This window comes from Brassica napus, chromosome C3 (genome assembly GCF_020379485.1).
Source record: "Brassica napus cultivar Da-Ae chromosome C3, Da-Ae, whole genome shotgun sequence".
NCBI classification, from domain to species: domain Eukaryota; kingdom Viridiplantae; phylum Streptophyta; class Magnoliopsida; order Brassicales; family Brassicaceae; genus Brassica; species Brassica napus.
Window position 1 is genome coordinate 67,931,366 of NC_063446.1, and position 18,864 is coordinate 67,950,229.

Sequence of the window (18,864 nt, forward strand, 5' to 3'; positions counted from 1 at the left end):
AAAACATTAAACACCCCCTCTAAGCACTTGCGATAAATGTGCTCTAAAACATCATTCTTTTAAATATGTAAAAATACATTTAAGGCTTCCCATTTTATTAACGATAATTTTAACTAGATTAACGAATAAAATTTCAGTACTGTTATTTATCTATATGATGTATTGTTTTTTCTTCCATGGACTATATAAACTGCTTATTGATATAAATTAGTAAATCTGGTCAGTAAAATAATAACATATTAAGAATAAACTAGACATTGATCCACACAACCGCACGGGTGTTTACTTTCATTTTTATATACGTAAAAAAAATTCTACATCGGTAATGATAAATATTCTTAGCATTAACCATATTTTCAAACGTTTATGGTTTTTTTGAACAAAATAATGTTATAGTCAACATGTATGGTCTTCTTCTTCCTTTACTTCTTCTACCATTTTTGCAAATAATTTGATAATTTTTAAAGTCATATATTTGTTTGTTCTTACTCCATAAAACTTTGTAGTATATATTTTAAATTATTTTTCACAAACAAAAATGTATATCACAAAATAAAATTTCACCTTCTATTCATAAATTTAGATTGATAAGTAAACTATGCTAGTTATAACAAAAAGTAAAATTAAAATTTTAAGAAAACATTATGATATCAATTTCAATTATTCATACTAAAACAGTATAGGGTTGGGTCATTAATCTTTCTAATTCCAAAATTTTAGCACCCCATAAAATAAATTTAATTTTTTTGGAATTATAATTTCTATTAAAACAAATTTGTTAAAAAAATTATCCCGCGTTGTTATTGTTTATTCTTAGAGTTTGACATGTGACCGTCTAAATAGAAATACAACAAATTAAAATTTTGGAATTATAATTTCCATATTTTTGTACTAAATGGTATAATATATATTTGTTAATTAAAATGTATTAACTAATTGTTAGTATAAAATTTTAAAATATAACAATTTTATTTATTACTTTGAATAATTATATTTGTGTTATTGTAATCGTTTATTATATCACAGTGTTTCATAAATTATTGGTATAATGTTTTTATATATATAAGTCCAATTATAGACTATTTTATATTTTATTTATATATTATATAAATTGATTATGATATGTAGTTTTTACTTTATTATTTATTACTAATAAATATCAGAAAAAATTAATAATTTAATACAAAATATATTAGAAAATTTATTGGAAAATCTATTTTGGTTAAAATTCGATTAAAAATCTATAATTTAAATTAGGAAAAGACAAACATACTTAAATATATGTTCAATAAACATTTTTATGGCATGTCATTGTAAATAAGTGGTAAAACTAATGGTTAATCTAATTTTGTACTCTTCTTTTAGTAGATTAGATTCTATATCATAAGTTGAAGAGATGTAATATATAAAGTGGAATCTAGCTCCACGAAGAATAAAAGGCGGCTATTGCAAAACATTCAGACCGACTTAGGATTTGATCATTTGTTTACTGTTGAGCCACTTGGACTCAGCGGAGGTTTAGCTTTATTTTTTATGGATGAATTTCAAGTTAATGTTTTATTTTCAAATAATCGTATGATTGACATTGAGGCAGTCATTGATGGAATAAAAGTCTATATGACGTTTGTTTATGGAGACCCTGTATTAGAAAGAAGAGATCAAGTTTGGGAACGTCTTACGCGTTTCTCAACAACAAGAAATGGACCTTGGTTCATGATAGGAGATTTTAATGAAATAACATGTCATGATGAGAAAGCAGGAGGAAGACAACGTCCTGCTAGTTCTTTTCTGCCTTTTAAGCAGATGCTTAATGATTGTGGTATGCTAGAATTTCCTTTCACAGGTGATATGCTTTCTTGGGTGGGGAAGAGGGCAGGAGGATCAACAGTCCGATGTCGTTTAGACAGAGCTGTAGGAAATGTAGACTGGCATGAGAAGTTTCCCCACTCGGCTGTAAAGTACATGAGGCTATGGGGATCGGATCATCGTCCGATTCTTGCAGATATACTCATAAAGCCAACGAGAAGATCCAAAAAGTTTAAGTTTGACAAAAGATGGTTGGATAATGAAGAGCTAAGGCAAGTTATCCTTGAGGGATGGAAATCTCCTGATCTTCCTCCCAATGTGTCTATCATGGAACATATCTCCAGCTGCAGGAGAGCCTTGTGTGAATGGCGAAGGCAAAATAATGTCAATTCGGCAAAATTAGTGGAGGAGCTTAAAGAAAAGGTAGAAGGATTGTATGCAGATGATAATGCCACAACTGAGGAAATTGCAGCAGCCCTAAAAGAACTCTCATATGCCCTTAAAGCAGAAGAGATGTTCTGGAAGCAGAAGAGTCGGGTGTTTTGGTTGAGAGAAGGAGATAGAAATACAAAATTTTTCCATGCCTTGACAAAGCAAAGAAGAGCAAGGAATAAGATCACACAGCTCCTAGATGAGAATGGAAATATTGTTGAGGATGAAGAAGGACTAGTAGCCATTGCTACTAGTTATTTTAGGCAAAATTTTGAATCGTCGAATCCAGAGAAAATTGAGGAGGCGTTAGCTCAAGTTCCAACAACGATCACTGGTGATATGAATGCCAACCTTACAGCCCCGGTCTCTGAATGGGAAGTCAAATTAGCGCTTTTTGCCATGCATCCAGAGAAGGCCCCAGGACCAGATGGGATGACTGCGCTTTTTTACCAGAAATTCTGGGATATAGTAAAAGAGGATTTAACTCTTATGGTTAATAAATTCCTGTTTGAGGGGGTAATGGCGAGTGGACTGAATGATACAAATATATGTCTTATCCCGAAGGTAACAAAGCCAAATGCAATGGCTCAGTTTAGGCCCATTAGTCTGTGCAATGTTAGCTACAAGATAATCTCTAAGGTCTTATGCCAGAGGTTAAAAAAAGTACTACCAGGCTTGATATCGGAAACCCAGTCAGCCTTTGTTGCTGGGAGACAGATTTCAGATAATGTTATGATCGCTCAGGAAATGTTCCATGCATTGCGAACAAAGCCTAGTGGGCGGAATAAAAGGATGGCCATCAAGACAGACATGAGCAAAGCATATGATAGGATGGAGTGGTCCTTTATTGAAGCTGTCCTGCGTAAGATGGGATTCTCATGGACTTGGATCAGCTGGGTCATGCGATGCATTACATCGGTGAAATATAAAGTTCTCATGAATGGAGAGCCAAGAGGGAATATTACTCCAGGTAGAGGATTACGCCAAGGAGATCTTTTGTCTCCTTTCATTTTTATTCTATGCACGGAAGCACTCGCTAGCCTTCTTAATCATGCAGAGATACAAGGGAAGATAACAGGGATGCGTGTTACACGCACGTGTCCGTCGGTATCCCACCTTTTCTTTGCTGATGATAGTCTTTTCTTCTGTAAGGCGGAGCCCCGTGAATGTGAAGAAGTAATGAAAGTAGTCAGAAGATATGGCAAAGCATCTGGTCAATGTATCAACTTTGATAAATCGTCCTTACTCTTCGGTAAGCGGATTAATGCAACCACTAGACAAGAGATCAAAGATGCACTTGGGATACATAATGAAGGTGGAATGGGAACATACTTGGGCATCCCCGAAGACATAAGCGGATCTAAATGCAAACTTTTTGCATTCCTGAAAGATAAGCTGATGCATAGAGTGAATGGATGGACAGGTAGATGGCTCTCAAAAGGTGGAAAGGAAGTGTTGATTAAATCCATCCTGCTTGCTCTCCCGACATACGTCATGTCGACTTTCCTGCTCCCATTGGAGATATGCGAAAATTTAGCCAATGCCATCGCCCAATTCTGGTGGAGCTCGAACCCACCAAAGAGAGGTATACACTGGGCAAAATGGGAAAAAGTGTGTCTACCAAGAGAGGAGGGTGGAATTGGCTTCCGAATGATTCATGAGTTCAATCTGGCGCTTCTGGCTAAACAACTATGGAGACTAGTACAGTTCCCTGATTCTCTTGTCGCTCGAGTTTTACGGGGAAGATATTATAGATTGAGTTCTCCCTTGAGAGCAAACGCTGTGACCAGCCCATCCTATGTGTGGACTAGCATTTATGCTGCAAGAAAATTGCTATTACTGGGCATTAGACAGAAGATTCATTCAGGCTATGAAGTTAAGGTATGGGAGGATCCATGGATCCCATCGACCCCCGCGAGGCCAGCTGTCCCCATAGCGCCTGTGATGCATCCTAATATGAGAGTAAGCGATCTTATTTATCAGGGAGTAAAGGAATGGGATGTGGGACTACTGGAGAATTATGTTCATCCTGAGGATATACCATTCATAAGGAGCTTGGCAATAAGTTCAACTCATCGTCGTGATACCTTCTGCTGGGACTTTACAAGAAATGGCCAATACACGGTCAAATCTGGATATTGGGTGGCTCAGAATTTATTAAAGGTAGCGGAGGAAAAGGATGTTTTAGAGCCAAGTATTACAAAGCTCCAAGCCTTTGCGTGGAAATTGAAGGCTCCTACGAAGATATGTCATCTTATATGGCAGTTGTTAATTGGTCATGTGGCAGTAACGAGGAACTTAGTTAGACGTAATATGAGGTGCGATAATTATTGCCCAAGATGTGGAGAAGTGGAGGAGACCGTTACACATGCAATTTTTGAATGCCCACCAGCTCTTCAAGTGTGGTCTCTATCATCTACTCCGACAGGCCCAAATATTTTTCCGCTTTCGAGCGTCTACGCAAATATGGATTATCTATTCTGGAGGAAGAATAGTATCATTGGGCCAGAGCAAGATAGGGATCCATATCCCTGGATAATATGGTACATTTGGAAAGCTAGGAATGAAAAGCTCTTCAGGGGAATAGATAGAGATCCATTGGATCTAGTTAGACATGCAGAGAGTGAATGTCACGCTTGGTTTGATGCTAATGAAGTGGTACAACTTGTGGCACACGATAATATAAATGAGGAACCCCAAGTCGTACGCTTGGGAAATATTTGCTTGTTAGATAGATCTTGGACATCTTCTGCTAACTTTAGTGGAAGCGGATGGGCATGGATGGATAGTTCAGGGAACACTCAACTTATGGGAACAAGGAACCTTCCCCGACGCGAATCAGCCTTACACTCGGAAGTAGAAGCACTGCGGTGGGCGATGGAGAATATGCTACAATATTCGAACTGCCAAAGCTTTGAGACAGACTGTAAGGAACTAATTGCAATGGTAAAAGACCCTCAGGCGTGGCCAAGTTTTTCGACATAATTGGAAAGGATAGGGACGCTACAGATATGCTTCCCAGCATTCAAAATCTCTCACGTTCCACGGACGCACAATCGGACTGCTGATTTTTTGGCTAAGACTGCTAGATCTTTTCATAGGGAGTTACATTTTGTTGGTTGTTCTATTCCGGTTTGGTTACCCAGACCACCTCAAATTTGAGTAATAGAATGGCAACGTCAAAAAAAAAAAAAAAAAAAAGGAGCTAGATAGAATAATCCATTTTATTATGAGTTAAAATCGTATCGAAGCATAATCTGTAATCAATCCAATGTAAAATTGATCTCGCCAATCTTTACTAAAATTAATAGTAAAAGAACTATCAGTTCGATTATGTGTATTAGGACAAAGTCCTACAACGAAAATTGGAATGAATCTGAAATAATACACAAATGAAATCAATCAATTCACTTATACTAATTCGTTTTGAATTGTAAGATTATCTAACTTAATAAAACAGTTGTTCAAAAAAAAAAAATCAAATAAAACAAAGAGAGACAATATACACAATTTTAAAATTAGAGTCTTGTTTTGTTAACGAGTTAAAATGTGCTTAATTAGATAATTGTCAATTGTTACATCTTTTTTTTAACAGCATTGTTTGCACCTTTCATAATTTAGTATATATATAGTTGAATTATGAAAAGTATATTTTGTTTTATTCAATAGTAAACGTAAACGTATCATAAGATTACATGATGAACGACGAGTTGATATGTTTTTATGACGTTTGGTTGAGCGTTAAGAGACGGCATACCAAAGCAATTGGTTTTCTTTTCCCTAAATAATGAAACGAATTGAGGGAAAAGAAAGATGAATCCTTGAGCAGAAAAAAAAAGAAAGATAGTTGACAAAAAAAAAAAAAAAAAAAATAAATCAAGAAAGGAGAAAATTCATGTCACACGTGAAAAAAGTAGAGATTTAATATACTCTTTTTTTTTGTGGGGAAAAATAATGTTCAAAGAGCAAATAAAAGTGGAAAATAAAAAGTGAAAAAGAAATTTAGAAGATATTACCACCTAAAGCTTGGCGACAATTGTTAAAAGTAAATCAAAATATAATTCGATTGATACAAATGTATTGTCACATGTAAGCTTTTTCGTGATACAAAAGGGAATTATCAAAACTATAACAATGTAATTTTATAACAAAACAAAATCTATTTATTGATTCCGAAGTAAAAACAAAAAGTTTCCTCAATCGTCATTTATTGGGTTCGTACAAATTTTGCTTATCAACATTGTTGAATGCGCAGAATAGTAACGGTGAAAGCTCTATCAGCGACGTGGCTGTATCCCAGGTGCTCAGAGTGGAAGCAGGTTGCTTTTAGTTCTGGTGTTACTTCTGCGCCAGGTTTTATTGGGGCGTGTAATGCAGTTCCTCCTTGATCAAAGTGTATAAACTGTATATATAAATATATCTAAACCCTAAGAAATCTCCTTTATAATTTTATTAATGATTTATGGCAACAAACTCTAGTCAGATGAGGGTATTTATGACGGACTCAATGCAAAATCTGAGTTATTCATCGGTTAATGAAATTTAATTAACTAAAGTGAATCAAATGTTGTATAGGAGAGAAATAACATTTTTAATTTATTTTACTGTAAAACTTTAAAATTTATAAAACACATTACTAAGGCCCATAAAATTGCAAAAGCCTGAAGTTATTTCTATTCTCTTCACTGCATCCCATGCAGTCAAATGTCATGAATACCCTCCACATACACGCTGACGCTGTGTCAACTCATGGCACGGTGAGGGCATTCACGACATTTCGTATATGCAGCGAGGAGCTTAATACAAGATTGTTCTCAAGTTTTAAAAGACTGTAATAATATTTAAACGGTAAGAACAGGCGACAAGCTCCGATCACGGAGAGGCTACGATTGCCCATGGCAGATGCAAAATCGGTTTCTCCTTCTTCGTCTTCTTCACCGGAGGTTCTTGCTCCGGCGACGATGGTGGAGTGTACGAACTCGTTAAGCACGAATCATTTGAGCTTTCGTCGCCATTGAAAGATTTTGAATCGATCACGCAGCTTGGGGAGATCAACGATGGCGAATCGCGACTCTTGCGTTTCCGGGAAGTTTGGGTTTCGATCTGCAAACCGATACGATCCTGGAGGATGAGATTGTAGCAAGGTTCAACCTTTTCCTGTTGAATGCACAGAAACTGTTTGTGAAAATGCCTCGGTGAAAGAGAGTTTTACTAGTGGAGTGATTTGAATTTAGAAGCTAACCTTGGTTATGTTAAGGACGTTGAGGAGCTTGGTTTGGTGTGAAAGAGGGTCAAAGGGCTCAACTTGGTATATGACTCGCATCATGGTGGCTGCTGCAACAACTGATGGGCGGTAGCCGACAAATCTTGAATCTGACAAGAACAAAACAAGAATGTAAAGATAACTGAGATTTCAGTAAAATGGGGTTTTCTGTGTCGTTTACTAACCGGAGATTACAGTGAGGAGGAGACGGTGGCATCTGTTGAGGAAATCCCAGTGAGCATTGTCCTTAAGCCCCAGTCTCCTGATGATGTGGTCTAGAAACGAGATTGGAGTGATGAGATGCATCTTCCATTGGAGAGTAGACAGAATCAGCAACTCCATTCTCTGTATGGTTTTTGCCTCAAACACATACTTTGTCTCCTCCACCTACAAACACCCCAAAAAACAGAGTGATTGAGAACAGAGGGAGATACAAGTAAACTTTAAGGTAAATGATCTAAAGTATTATCATTTACTTGAAAGTCTAGAAGAAGAGGGACATGGGTTTCTTCGACTTTTACAGCTAGAGAGAGGCAAGCAACAGACACGAGCTGAAGCATCCATGGTTTGTCTCTCTGTAAGCTGTAGCTACAGATGAACTTGTCGAGATAAGTTATGGCTAAGACAGCTGCCAAAGTAGAGAACCCATAATGAGAGTTGACTCTCAGAATCCAACCCACGGCTTCTTTTCGATCAGTTGCGAGATAAACATCATCGAGACAGCTGAGTCCTTGTTCTTCTTGTTTGGTGAAGAGAGTGACCAGATCTTCGTCTTCCCAGTACAAATCTTGCTCCAGAAGAACGAACGGAGAAGTAGTAGAAGAAGAAGAAGAATAGGAAGAGTTCTCTTCAACTACTTCTTCATCGTCCCATTTCTCTTCTTCGCAGTAGAGAGCATCAAGAAGAAACGAAGTGCTATGCTCTTCTCTACTTTCTTCCTCCTTTGGAATCGCCATTGTTCAAAGTAGACTCAAGAATGAGAAGAAAGATCTCTTCCCTTCTGTAGTGTTGATTTTTCTCTTTGGTTATTGGGCTGGCTCAGGGCATTAGGATAAGATGATAGAGTGAAAATCCCTCGGAGAGAGACTCATATTCCTCTCTATGGAAACGTGCAGAGATTAGCTGTAGGGGGAGCTACAAAAGAGAGACTAGAGAGAGAGACTCGAGGAGAAAAGCTGGAAGTGGGAAGGAGAGTGAAAAGAAGAAGACTGATTTATGAGAGAAGGGCGATATAGTTTTTCACATTTGTCTTTTTATTTATTTATTTTTGTGATATTAAATGTGTCGTTTCTTTATCTATTTTTCTTTTTCCTTTGTCTTTTTTTTTTGTATTTTATGTGTAATTTCTTTTTAGGTTTCCCGCTTTACCCACTTGTATTCATTGTAGAGATCGAGAAACCAAAACGCAGTAAAAATCTCTGGGATAAATTACCTAAATTTTACAATTATAGATATTGACCACATAGACAGAATACAAACCACGCAACACAATACAAAACAAAACAAAAGAAGAGGTTAAGGTAATAATTAAATTATTTAGCAAGAAAATCTGCGAGCTCGCTTAATAATATGAAAAATATTCAAAACTTCTCAATGAGTTTACCATAGCAAAATAACGAGCATCTCCAACCAATACCTTATTTTAAGGGGAGTAAAACTTCAAAATGAAGATTTGAAAGCTGGTTAATCCGACCATAAATCCTCAAAAATATCCTTAAAAGTTTATTTTTTTTGCATTATGATCTTTGATATTAACAAAAATTACTAATATTAGGTCAACAACAACATCACGGAGAAGATACAAAAAAGAAAGAATCCTCAAAACTTCAAAATGAAGATCATCTCCGTGAGCATCTCCAACCAATACCTTATTTTAAGGGGAGTAAAACTTCAAAATGAAGATTTGAAAGCTGGTTAATCCGACCATGAATCCTCAAAAATTCACTTAAAAGTTTATTTTTTTTGCATTATGATCTTTGATATTAACAAAAATTACTAATATTAGGTCAACAACAACATCACGGAGAAGATACAAAGAAAGAAAGAATTAAAAAAAATCAAACTCTAGAAAGTACAAATAGCATCACTAGGATCATCTAAACGCCGGGGCTTCAGTACGGAGGAGGTGGGTATTGTCCTGGATAGGGACCTTGAAAACAAGAAAATATACCAACCACCAATGACAATTGTTAGAGATCTTCCATGAAAATGATACAAGAAACACATCCAATTTCACATAATCACATAAATATTAGTATATGCATATTGAAAACGTAAAAAGCATACAGAACTTTCTCCTTCAGTTCAGACCGTTAAACATTAGTCTAAAGTTCCTAAAAGTTTAAGAGTTAGTATACAGAAACATGGAGCCCCAAATTGTTAACATTTAAAATCTTCTAAATTGTGTATAACCCCTAAAATCTCAAGACCAGCCATGTTAATGCTTACAGTTGAAAAGATAAAAGCTGTGGTTTAATTTGGAAAATGAACATACTATGACAGGAAGCATCTAAACGCAAAAGCAAGAACGTTTGTATATACCTTGTGGATAATATGGTGATTGTTGAGGAGGGTAAGTTGAGGATGGAGGAGGAGGAGGGTAAGCTGAAGGACCAGGAGGATAAGCCGAAGGAGCGGGAGGGTAAGCGGAGGCTGAGGGAGGAGGATAAGCAGATGGCTGATGAGGATAAGCTGAAGCTGGTGGGTAAGCTGATTGTGGCTGAGAGTATTGTACTTGTGGGTACAGAGATGGTCCAGAGTATGGTGCTGAGTAGTGGGGTACTTGAGGGGCATATGGTGGTGCTAATTGTGCAGAACCATAATTTTGTTTCTGCATTCAAGGAACGAAGTGTATGTTTTAGCCGTCTATTCTTTGTCAATAAACGATCGAACCTGTAACTTAACGTTGCTAATTGAGCATTTATGTTACCTTTGCGGCTGCATAATGCAGTATGAGTCTTACTTCTCCCGCATATCTGCAAGACATAAATGTGATGCATTTTCAGAAGATTTATAATCAGTTAACTAATCTATTTATGAGTATATGCTTCTTATGTGTAGAAACAGGACTACGAGTGTTTTCACATTGATTATACCAGTAAGGAAAGTTAATAATAACTCAAAATTAACAAAGAAGTGCAATAACAGCTTGTATTACAATTAACACCAAAGATGACAGGAAACTACACATAACCTCTCTTACAAGTGAGCAAGACCATGCTTCCATGTCAACAAAATAAATGACAAGAGCTAAACGTTTCACTTAAATAGAAAGCATAGGGCCGACGAGTATTGCGAGGCACACACAAAACCACATGAAAAGTTTTATTAATAATTGGCAAGTCCAACACCGAGATCATACAGGACAAACATGCACCATGCAAGTATTGATTACAAAACATGATATAATAGTCAATGCAAAAAGAACCAAAAACTAGTGAAATCAATGTTGTTACCTCCCATTTTTACTCTGCAGAGTCCAGGTACAGTCGTCGTATCCTTCAGAAAGAGCCTTCTGCAATTTAATCCTAATAACAACAAACAAACATACATACAGAAGACAAAGGACTCAGTTCCAAATCCAAATTCTAATCAGGAAAATTTGAAAGCACACACACATGAAAAAAGAACATACGTAGCATTCCCAATCAAGTCATCAGTGGAGAGTGTATTGCTATTCCAAACAGCTACCTTAAGATCCCTAAGACCTTCAAGCATAGTGAACATAAATTTCTCTTGGAACACTGCGTTCTTTCCACCATCTGAAAAAAAAAATAAAGAACATAAATTTCTCTAGTAAGCTTTTCAAACCCTTTTAAGAATAAAAGAAGGGCTAATAGTTAACCTGTGCAGGTTCTGGTACGGTGCCTTGTGCTGCTATACTCGAGTACAACGTATGGATCTTGCCTCGAAAACCATTCCGTATCTTTCAGTTTCTGGCATCCAACAACTGAAACCAAGCAAATCACATAAGCAACCCTCAGTGAACATTGAGTTAGAGAATCATGAAAAAAAAAGGAACAGAAAATCGAGGAACAGAGGGGTACGAACCAGTGACCTCGAGAACCTGGCCTTGAATACCCGCCATCATCGACATGAACTGGATGGAAGAAACTAGATTTGCTTAAGAAATACAGAGAGATTAGCGTTTGAACGAAGAACAAGAGATTGAAAAAAATGTAAGGATGAAGCTTAACCTACAGATGGTCCGTCTTTAAATATACAAATAATCAAACTTCGGATTTCCCAGAAGTTGCGGCAGTTACTTTTTGACTTTACATGGCTTGAGCCTTGAGGCCTTGAGGTATACGCGTTTCCTAAATGCTATTTCCTCTTTCTTACTCCCTCGGTTAACTGTTGTTTTAGAGAATTTTTCCTGTTACAAAATAAGAGTTGTTTTCGATTTTCAAAGCAAAATTTATTGATTTTATGCAAAAAAAATAATTTTTTATTGGTTAAAATATGGTTAGGTGTATAGGTAATAGTGTTTTTTATAGGAGATGTACAAAATTAATTGTTTCATTAATCCGTGTGTCAAAACCTAAAACGACACTTATAATGAAACAGAGGGAATAGTATTGAATAATTTATTTACATTTTAATGTTATTTCCTCTTATTAGACTTCTATTTTAGGAAAGATTTCCATTTATCTATTATTTTAACAATGTATTATTTATTTATATTGAACCTATTTGATAACATCATTTACAGAAGAGTTAATTACTAAGGTTTTATTATTTGAAATATACTTATTCAAATGTTTGAGTTATCTAAGATTAGGATTCCAACAAAAGAGACGACGATATTTAGCGAGTATAATAAGATAAGACCGACCTAAGAAAATAGACATCCCAATCCATTACTCAAAATGGATTTACATCAATTCGAGTTTTAATTGGCAACAAGATAATAAATGCAGTCTTTGTAGACCAAGCAATCATGAAGATGATAGATATACTATTTCAAAGGTTTAATTAACAGATAATCGTACAACTTTTTTTGGGTTAATCTAGAAACTAACCTATAAAACTATTGTATCGTGGAACAAGTCATCCAAACATATTTATATTTACAAAGAAGCCGCCAGGTGGAAATAGCACTTCTTTGTTGAAATGGTTTTATTCAACGAATCTTCGTTTCTCACGTTGAATTGGCACTTCTTTCTTGAAATGGGTTTATTACAAGCATTTCAAAGATTTGCTACATTTAGACAATAAAAAAGACAAAGTTCTACCAAGACAAAGTGAACAATCCTTTTTTTTTTCTTCTTTTCTAGCTAACTGTATAAATATTCAAAGTCGCAGTATAATCATCAAAACATGTTCTGTACTGATACAACATAAGATAAAAGCTGAGAATTTGCCTGTTGGAATCATCAATTTTTTTTATTCAGGATGTTTTTAGTAGAATTTACGAACGTATGTATCCTCATGGATAGTAAGTTCGTTTCCATGTTTAAGGTTACAAAAAAGAAGCTAAACGTAGATAGTAACTAACCATTGTGGAAGCCATTTAAGTCTAGCGGTTCGCGGGTTCATTAATGCTTATAGTTATTACACCAGGAAGTATGAGCTTTATATATATACTAGATATTGACCCGCCCTCTAGATACAAGGGGGCGGGTATATGCTTTTGTTAAAAAGTTTTTACTTAACAAAATTAAATATGTTTTTGTGTTTGTGTGATAAATTTTTTTACATCTTATAATGATATTTTTGTATGATATAAATTTAATAGAATGAAAATATAATTTTTGTATGTTTTTAAAATAAATCAAATTTCATAAGTATGTATTTGTATTCTATATAGTATGTTATGTTTTTTTTTTGACATCTATATTATGTTTTTTGTAGTTTCAAATATGATTACAGTTTTAATTTTAAAATTTTTTATTTCAAAAATTTAGTAGGTGTTTTATTAAAAGATATAGCAAATTTTTAAAATTGTTTGATAATAATGTAGATTATTAATATATAACTAAGTTAACATTTACAAAATAATTTTCATTGTCATTGTAATATAATTGTGTTTAAAATTGAGGCCCATGACCCAAATTAGTAAAGATATTCAGACCACAAATAGATAAGATAAAAAAAAAAACCAGTCTAGCAAGATTGAGCTAGAAAATATTGTGTCTCTCTCCCTCTTTCTATTACAACTCTGTGAAGTTCTTGTCTCAGCTAATCGATCTGTTAAATATATGCCCAGATCAGCTCAGGTACATGTTTAATCAGTTGTTTTAAAGTTAGATTATATATATTTTGTCGCATGCAATCTTATTTTGAGTTTGAATCTGATAATTTTATTTTGACGGGAAAGTCAGATATGACAAACCTATGTTTCTTCCGATGACAGATCTTAGTCAAATTTGTCTCCCAAAAAAAACTCAAATTTGATTGTTTGGATTGAAAGTTAGTTTTTTCGAGCTAATATATAGGTTTTGAATTGGTTTGATGCTTATGCGGTTTTGTTTTAATGTGTAGTTTGGAAGATGCCTAGGTATGATGATCGCTACGGGAACACTCGTCTTTACGTTGGACACGTATCATCCAGAACTCGTACCAGAGACCTTGAACGCCTTTTCAACAGATATGGAAGGTAACTGAGTTTCTTCTCGTTCTACCAAACTGATTATGTTGATATCTGTAGTGTCTTTTTCTTTGAACGCATAAACTGATTATGTTGATATCTGTAGTGTCTTTTTCTTTGTACACCTCTCTTCTCTTCTTCTAATCCCCATTTCTTTTTTTTCCAGAGCACAACTAATCTCTCTTGGTTTCTCACTTACTTACTCTGAATTTTTGAATTAGCTTAGATCCCTAAAGTCGATATCTTTGGATCAGTTTCCAAATGGATAATCATTCTTTGCCGCTGTTAAATCTAGCAACACCGGACTTGCGTTTTCATCTTTGGCAGCTGGAGGAGGAGGCAAACCTGATGCTGCGTTGGTCATGGATTGGTCTGTTGAAGAGCATTATGTATTAGAGAACGGCCTTGCAAAGTAGGTATCTTCTTTCTTATGTTCTTCTTCAACGTTGAGCAAGGCAGCATCACTATCAGGAACAACTCCGATTGCAATCCAGTCAAGTAACATAAAGTAAGCTTCTCCAGTACCATCTTTCACCCATACATGAATCCTGAACCTGTATCACATATTTAAAATTAGCAACTTATGAACTTACAATATACAAAACAAAAAGCATCAAACAAATGTATTACTTTGGCAAAACTTGAGTGACTTTATCATCGCACTTTTCACAAAACCACAGATGAGTTGTTATCTCATTTCCCTTCACCATTTGAACTTTTGTTGAAATCTTGAAGACCCTTTTCTGGCAAACTTTGCATCCAAAATAGTACCATCCCCAATTTTTGTCAATTGCATAAATTGTGGCAATGATTCTGCATTGCTCAATCTACAGGATCAAAAGTAAATGGTTGTCTTTTAAGCATTCATATTGTTAGAATTAACTTTGCATCAAAGAAACTAAGCTTGGTTAGTTTAACTCTATTTCTCATTCATACTGATAACCATACGGCCACTGATCCAACTATTACCTGAGTTGATTGAAGTAGCTCTGCAATGTCTCTGATTGGGTATTGCATCCATTTATCGCGTCTAATCTCCCTTTCAAGCTTGTCTTGTTGAGATTCAACCAACGTCATAGCATTGGATGCCACATCCCTATTAATGTCATCCCAAGTTATTTCAATAAACAGAACAATAGCTTCTCATTTGATGAAAACTCTAAATACCTTTTCAAAAAGGCCTCAGTCTCCATTATTGGTGGGTTGAAATAGATTTGAGAAGCATCATATGAGTTTGAAATTTGAATCTCATCTGATATTAATAACCAAACAAACAATTTTGACACATTAATAACAAAACTAAACAAATATAGTCTACAAATATATCTCAGTATGATATGATAAGTGAAAATAGAGGATTACCTCTATAGGTCCCGACTTTCACAAAACGTAAGAGACAGATAACAGTATCTCCACCAGCTGCATTGCAATTAGCTTCAATGCTTTCAGCAAACTTCCCCCATAGACATCAAGTAATCCTACGGCCACTGTCAATATAAAAATGTCAAGTTAGTTATATTAAAAATGATATAAGGAAAAAACAATAGGGATGACTTACTCAAGGTCTGTTAAACTGAACTCTATTTTCTTTCTTTCTTTACCCGAGCACAGAACTGTTTGAAGATGTTCCAAATCCACCACTTCTCAAATAACATCTGAAAGTTAAAAATTCAATTAAAAAAAATGAATCTATCAAATTTTGTCAACTTAAAATATCAATAATTACCAATTAAGATGTTTTCATCTTCTACTCCCTGTTGAATAGTTTGGAAATCAACCAAACTGAGAAACATGCTGTCGTTTTGCAGGTTAAACGGAGTGATATCAGTGCCATAGATGAAATTGATCTTGTATTGATGATTGGTTGGTCTGTAGGTCACACCGGGGTTATTGATGGAGAAATTTTCAATGCTTCTCCATGATCCAACATGTACTTTCTTGGCAAACTTTTCAAAGTATGTCTTCTTACATGAGGCAAGAATTTTTGTTCCCTTCAAAATAACAAAGAGCAGCGAGTTAGATAGTAGATTTGGATATATCTATTAGTTAAAAATGAAGAGAAAACAATAGATTAATGGATAGCTAAGTTATGAGTCTTACATGTACATCAGACAAAATGATCTCCAATGTTTCTCCTGAAAGTTTGGTGTAATGCTTCCAGGTATGGAGCACCTTAACTTCAACACGCCATTCGGACTTGTATGGTAGGATGGCAGCCAAAGGCGTGAGTTCCATGCTTAAAGGTAACTGCTGAATTAGATTAAGTTTGTAAACTCAGATTTTAGAAAGCGTGTTAAGAGTAGATGGTAGGAACAATATTTATAAAAGAGGGATGGCGATGGAAATGATTAGGGAGAAGGATAAAATATTGTTTTTTAGTTAAAAAAATTGTTGCAAAATATGAAGGCATATTTTACGGGATTAAAGAGTTAGATATCAAAATTTTCGAAATTCAGTTTAGATATATTGTTGTTCGCATCAAGTTTTAATTTTAGTATTTTTTAATTAAACAATAACTTTATTCTAAATGGTGGCTCCTGGTGGTTACAATCCTCATTGTGTAGTGGTTACATTTAAATTTCGTTTAAAAAATAAAGGCCCAACTGATTATTAAGCAAAAGGAAGGCGCAGCAGATTATTAAGGGAGAATACGTGATATAAATGAAGGGTGGTTACTGGTTACATCGCTTTATTATAAATTGATGCAGTTATACAAAAACGTAAAAAATTTAAGTTGGACCCAATTAATATCAATCGGTCATACAGGAGTTTTAATAGAATAAATATATATATATATATATATATATATATATATATATATATATATATATATATTAACCGTGAGTTTCCGGACGCCTAAAGCGCATTACAAAAATGATGCCCTTTAATAAAAAAAAATTTATTTACATTTTTCTAAACTAAACAAAAACCAAAATTATTCTTTGTAAGATGCTGAAATTTCGTTAAAAACCTAATAGATTGATCTATTATATTGATAAAATAGTAATTTTAAAAGTGTTTCTTTATTTTACAAGTTACCAGAGTCCAGAGAATATCTTTGGTTCATACCACACCAATTTGTTTCTTATCTAGTAAATTTCATAGGCTTTAAAAAACAATAATTTCATATCTGTTCGTAGGTTTACAAAATACAGACAAAATAATTGGGTGTAAACGACACTGATTAGAAAGGGAAACTAGATTTTTGTTTTGTTTTTAAGTTGATTTGTTTTATTTATTTAACTATCATTGAAACATACAACGTACACTAAAACTTTCACTAAATGAATCAGATTCTTTCATTTATAGTAAGAAAAAAAAAAGAAAAAAAAAAGAGTAAAACTAGAGATCCTAACCTGCGTCCTCGAAATATAAGAAAAATTTCAAACCACCCGACCAAAGATAATTGACTAGTATTATTTGGCGCCCCTAACTATTATACATATTTTGGCGCCTAAAGCCGTAGTTTATGGGCTTTAGTTCAGGGCCGGCCCTCTATATTAACAAAAAAATTACAGGAAATTTTGGTGTAAGGAGATCGTAAAGCATAGATACAGGCAGATGTGAATTCTCATATACATGTAGAATTGTCGAATGTAAAATCGTATATAAAATATTTCTCATTGTAATAACATAATTATCCAGACGTTAAAAAGTATAATAACCATCAATTTTGAGAAATTCCATAGGATAGACCTAAAAAAATTTTTTGTCACAAATATAGGCATTAAAAATAAAAATAACAAAAATAGACTTAAACGTTTTATCAAAAGAAGTAAATATACACTTATACCCATATAGTTAATTAATCTAGACATTAGGGTTTAGAGTTAAAAGATGTGGTTTAGGGTTTAAGGTTTAGGGTTTAGAGTTGGGGAGAGAGGTTTAGGGGATAGGATTTCAAATTAAAAAAAAAAATTAAAATTAAAATTTTCAAAATAAAAAATGCTATTTTGGTCATTTTAGTTTTTGAGATTTTATTTTTGTCACAAAAACTTTAAAAAATCTATTCGAGAGAATTACTCATTTTGAAATCAATAGATATTTTTATATATATATTATATATATATATATATCATTTTCATATATCTATGTTTGAACACTTAAAAGAGATGCATAAAGAGAAATACCAAGCTCTTCCTACATTACCAGTGTTTCCCACTGCCTGTAAAGGCAACAACATGTGATGGATGTAGAGCCGCGTATCGTTGTCCCAAATGTAGGATTCCTCTTCTTTGTTTTTTTTGGTATAATTCAGAGTGTCTGGCGGGCCGAAAGCCAACCGATTAATCTATGAGGACATGTCTACCAATGCTAAACAAATACAATTGCTTGCATTGAAAAATTAGATACCAGTTTTGACTGTTTGTAGTATTCAGGACAAACGGTTGATTTGAGACGATAATTTTCTTCTTTGTGGGTTCTTGCAATTCCTGTTTGTAGTATTCGTCGGGCATGAGGTTTAATTTTGCAGTAATGTCAAGGAAACAAACCAAAAGATTGATGAAACTAAAGGCCTGAACCAATGGAATCGTACCGGATCGTTGAACGTTAAATAAGTTTTACATTTCATTAAGAAAATCGTACCGGACATAATTGTCAATCGGAGAAAGATTACTAAACCGTATGGTTTCGGTTTTGGCCCAGGAAGGTTAAAGCTAATCAAGGAAAAGCCCAGGAAGCTGAATTTATTAAATCTCGGGCCAGATGTGTACTTAAAATTGCGGTGAGTTACAGGTAGAATCACATTCACATGGGCTTAGAGATTATATAT

General features: G+C 34.5%; 3 protein-coding genes and 1 long non-coding RNA gene across 5 annotated transcripts; 2 read left to right on the forward strand and 2 right to left on the reverse strand.

Moving 5' to 3' along the window:
* Nucleotides 1-1,803: 1,803 nt before the first annotated feature.
* Nucleotides 1,804-5,223, forward strand: LOC111206163. Its single transcript, XM_022702537.1, has 2 exons — nucleotides 1,804-3,208; nucleotides 3,413-5,223. Exons 1-2 carry the CDS (start codon nucleotides 1,804-1,806, stop codon nucleotides 5,221-5,223), a joined length of 3,216 nt encoding a protein of 1,071 aa, XP_022558258.1.
* Nucleotides 5,224-6,808: 1,585 nt separating this feature from the next.
* Nucleotides 6,809-8,936, reverse strand: LOC106361066 (cyclin-D3-1-like). The gene is made up of 4 exons (XM_013800761.3): nucleotides 7,978-8,936; nucleotides 7,687-7,888; nucleotides 7,481-7,611; nucleotides 6,809-7,395 (listed from the first exon to the last, which is right to left on the reverse strand). The coding sequence occupies exons 1-4, from the start codon at nucleotides 8,455-8,457 to the stop codon at nucleotides 7,111-7,113; spliced, it is 1,098 nt and encodes a 365-aa protein (XP_013656215.2). The 5' UTR covers nucleotides 8,458-8,936; the 3' UTR covers nucleotides 6,809-7,110.
* Nucleotides 8,937-9,441: 505 nt separating this feature from the next.
* Nucleotides 9,442-11,822, reverse strand: LOC106380655 (elicitor-responsive protein 3-like). The gene is made up of 8 exons (XM_048750387.1): nucleotides 11,698-11,822; nucleotides 11,552-11,600; nucleotides 11,346-11,450; nucleotides 11,136-11,262; nucleotides 10,957-11,028; nucleotides 10,431-10,476; nucleotides 10,043-10,331; nucleotides 9,442-9,650 (listed from the first exon to the last, which is right to left on the reverse strand). The coding sequence occupies exons 2-8, from the start codon at nucleotides 11,595-11,597 to the stop codon at nucleotides 9,613-9,615; spliced, it is 723 nt and encodes a 240-aa protein (XP_048606344.1). The 5' UTR covers nucleotides 11,598-11,600; nucleotides 11,698-11,822; the 3' UTR covers nucleotides 9,442-9,612.
* Nucleotides 11,823-14,105: 2,283 nt separating this feature from the next.
* On the forward strand, nucleotides 14,106-16,644 carry LOC125583446. 2 transcript variants are annotated; one of them, XR_007320442.1, is made up of 3 exons: nucleotides 14,106-14,598; nucleotides 15,899-16,045; nucleotides 16,252-16,644. It is a non-coding gene; the product is annotated as an uncharacterized LOC125583446 (long non-coding RNA). The 2 variants fall into 2 exon arrangements; XR_007320443.1 differs by having other exon boundaries at nucleotides 14,113-14,598; nucleotides 15,899-16,020.
* The last annotated feature ends 2,220 nt before the right edge of the window (nucleotides 16,645-18,864 follow it).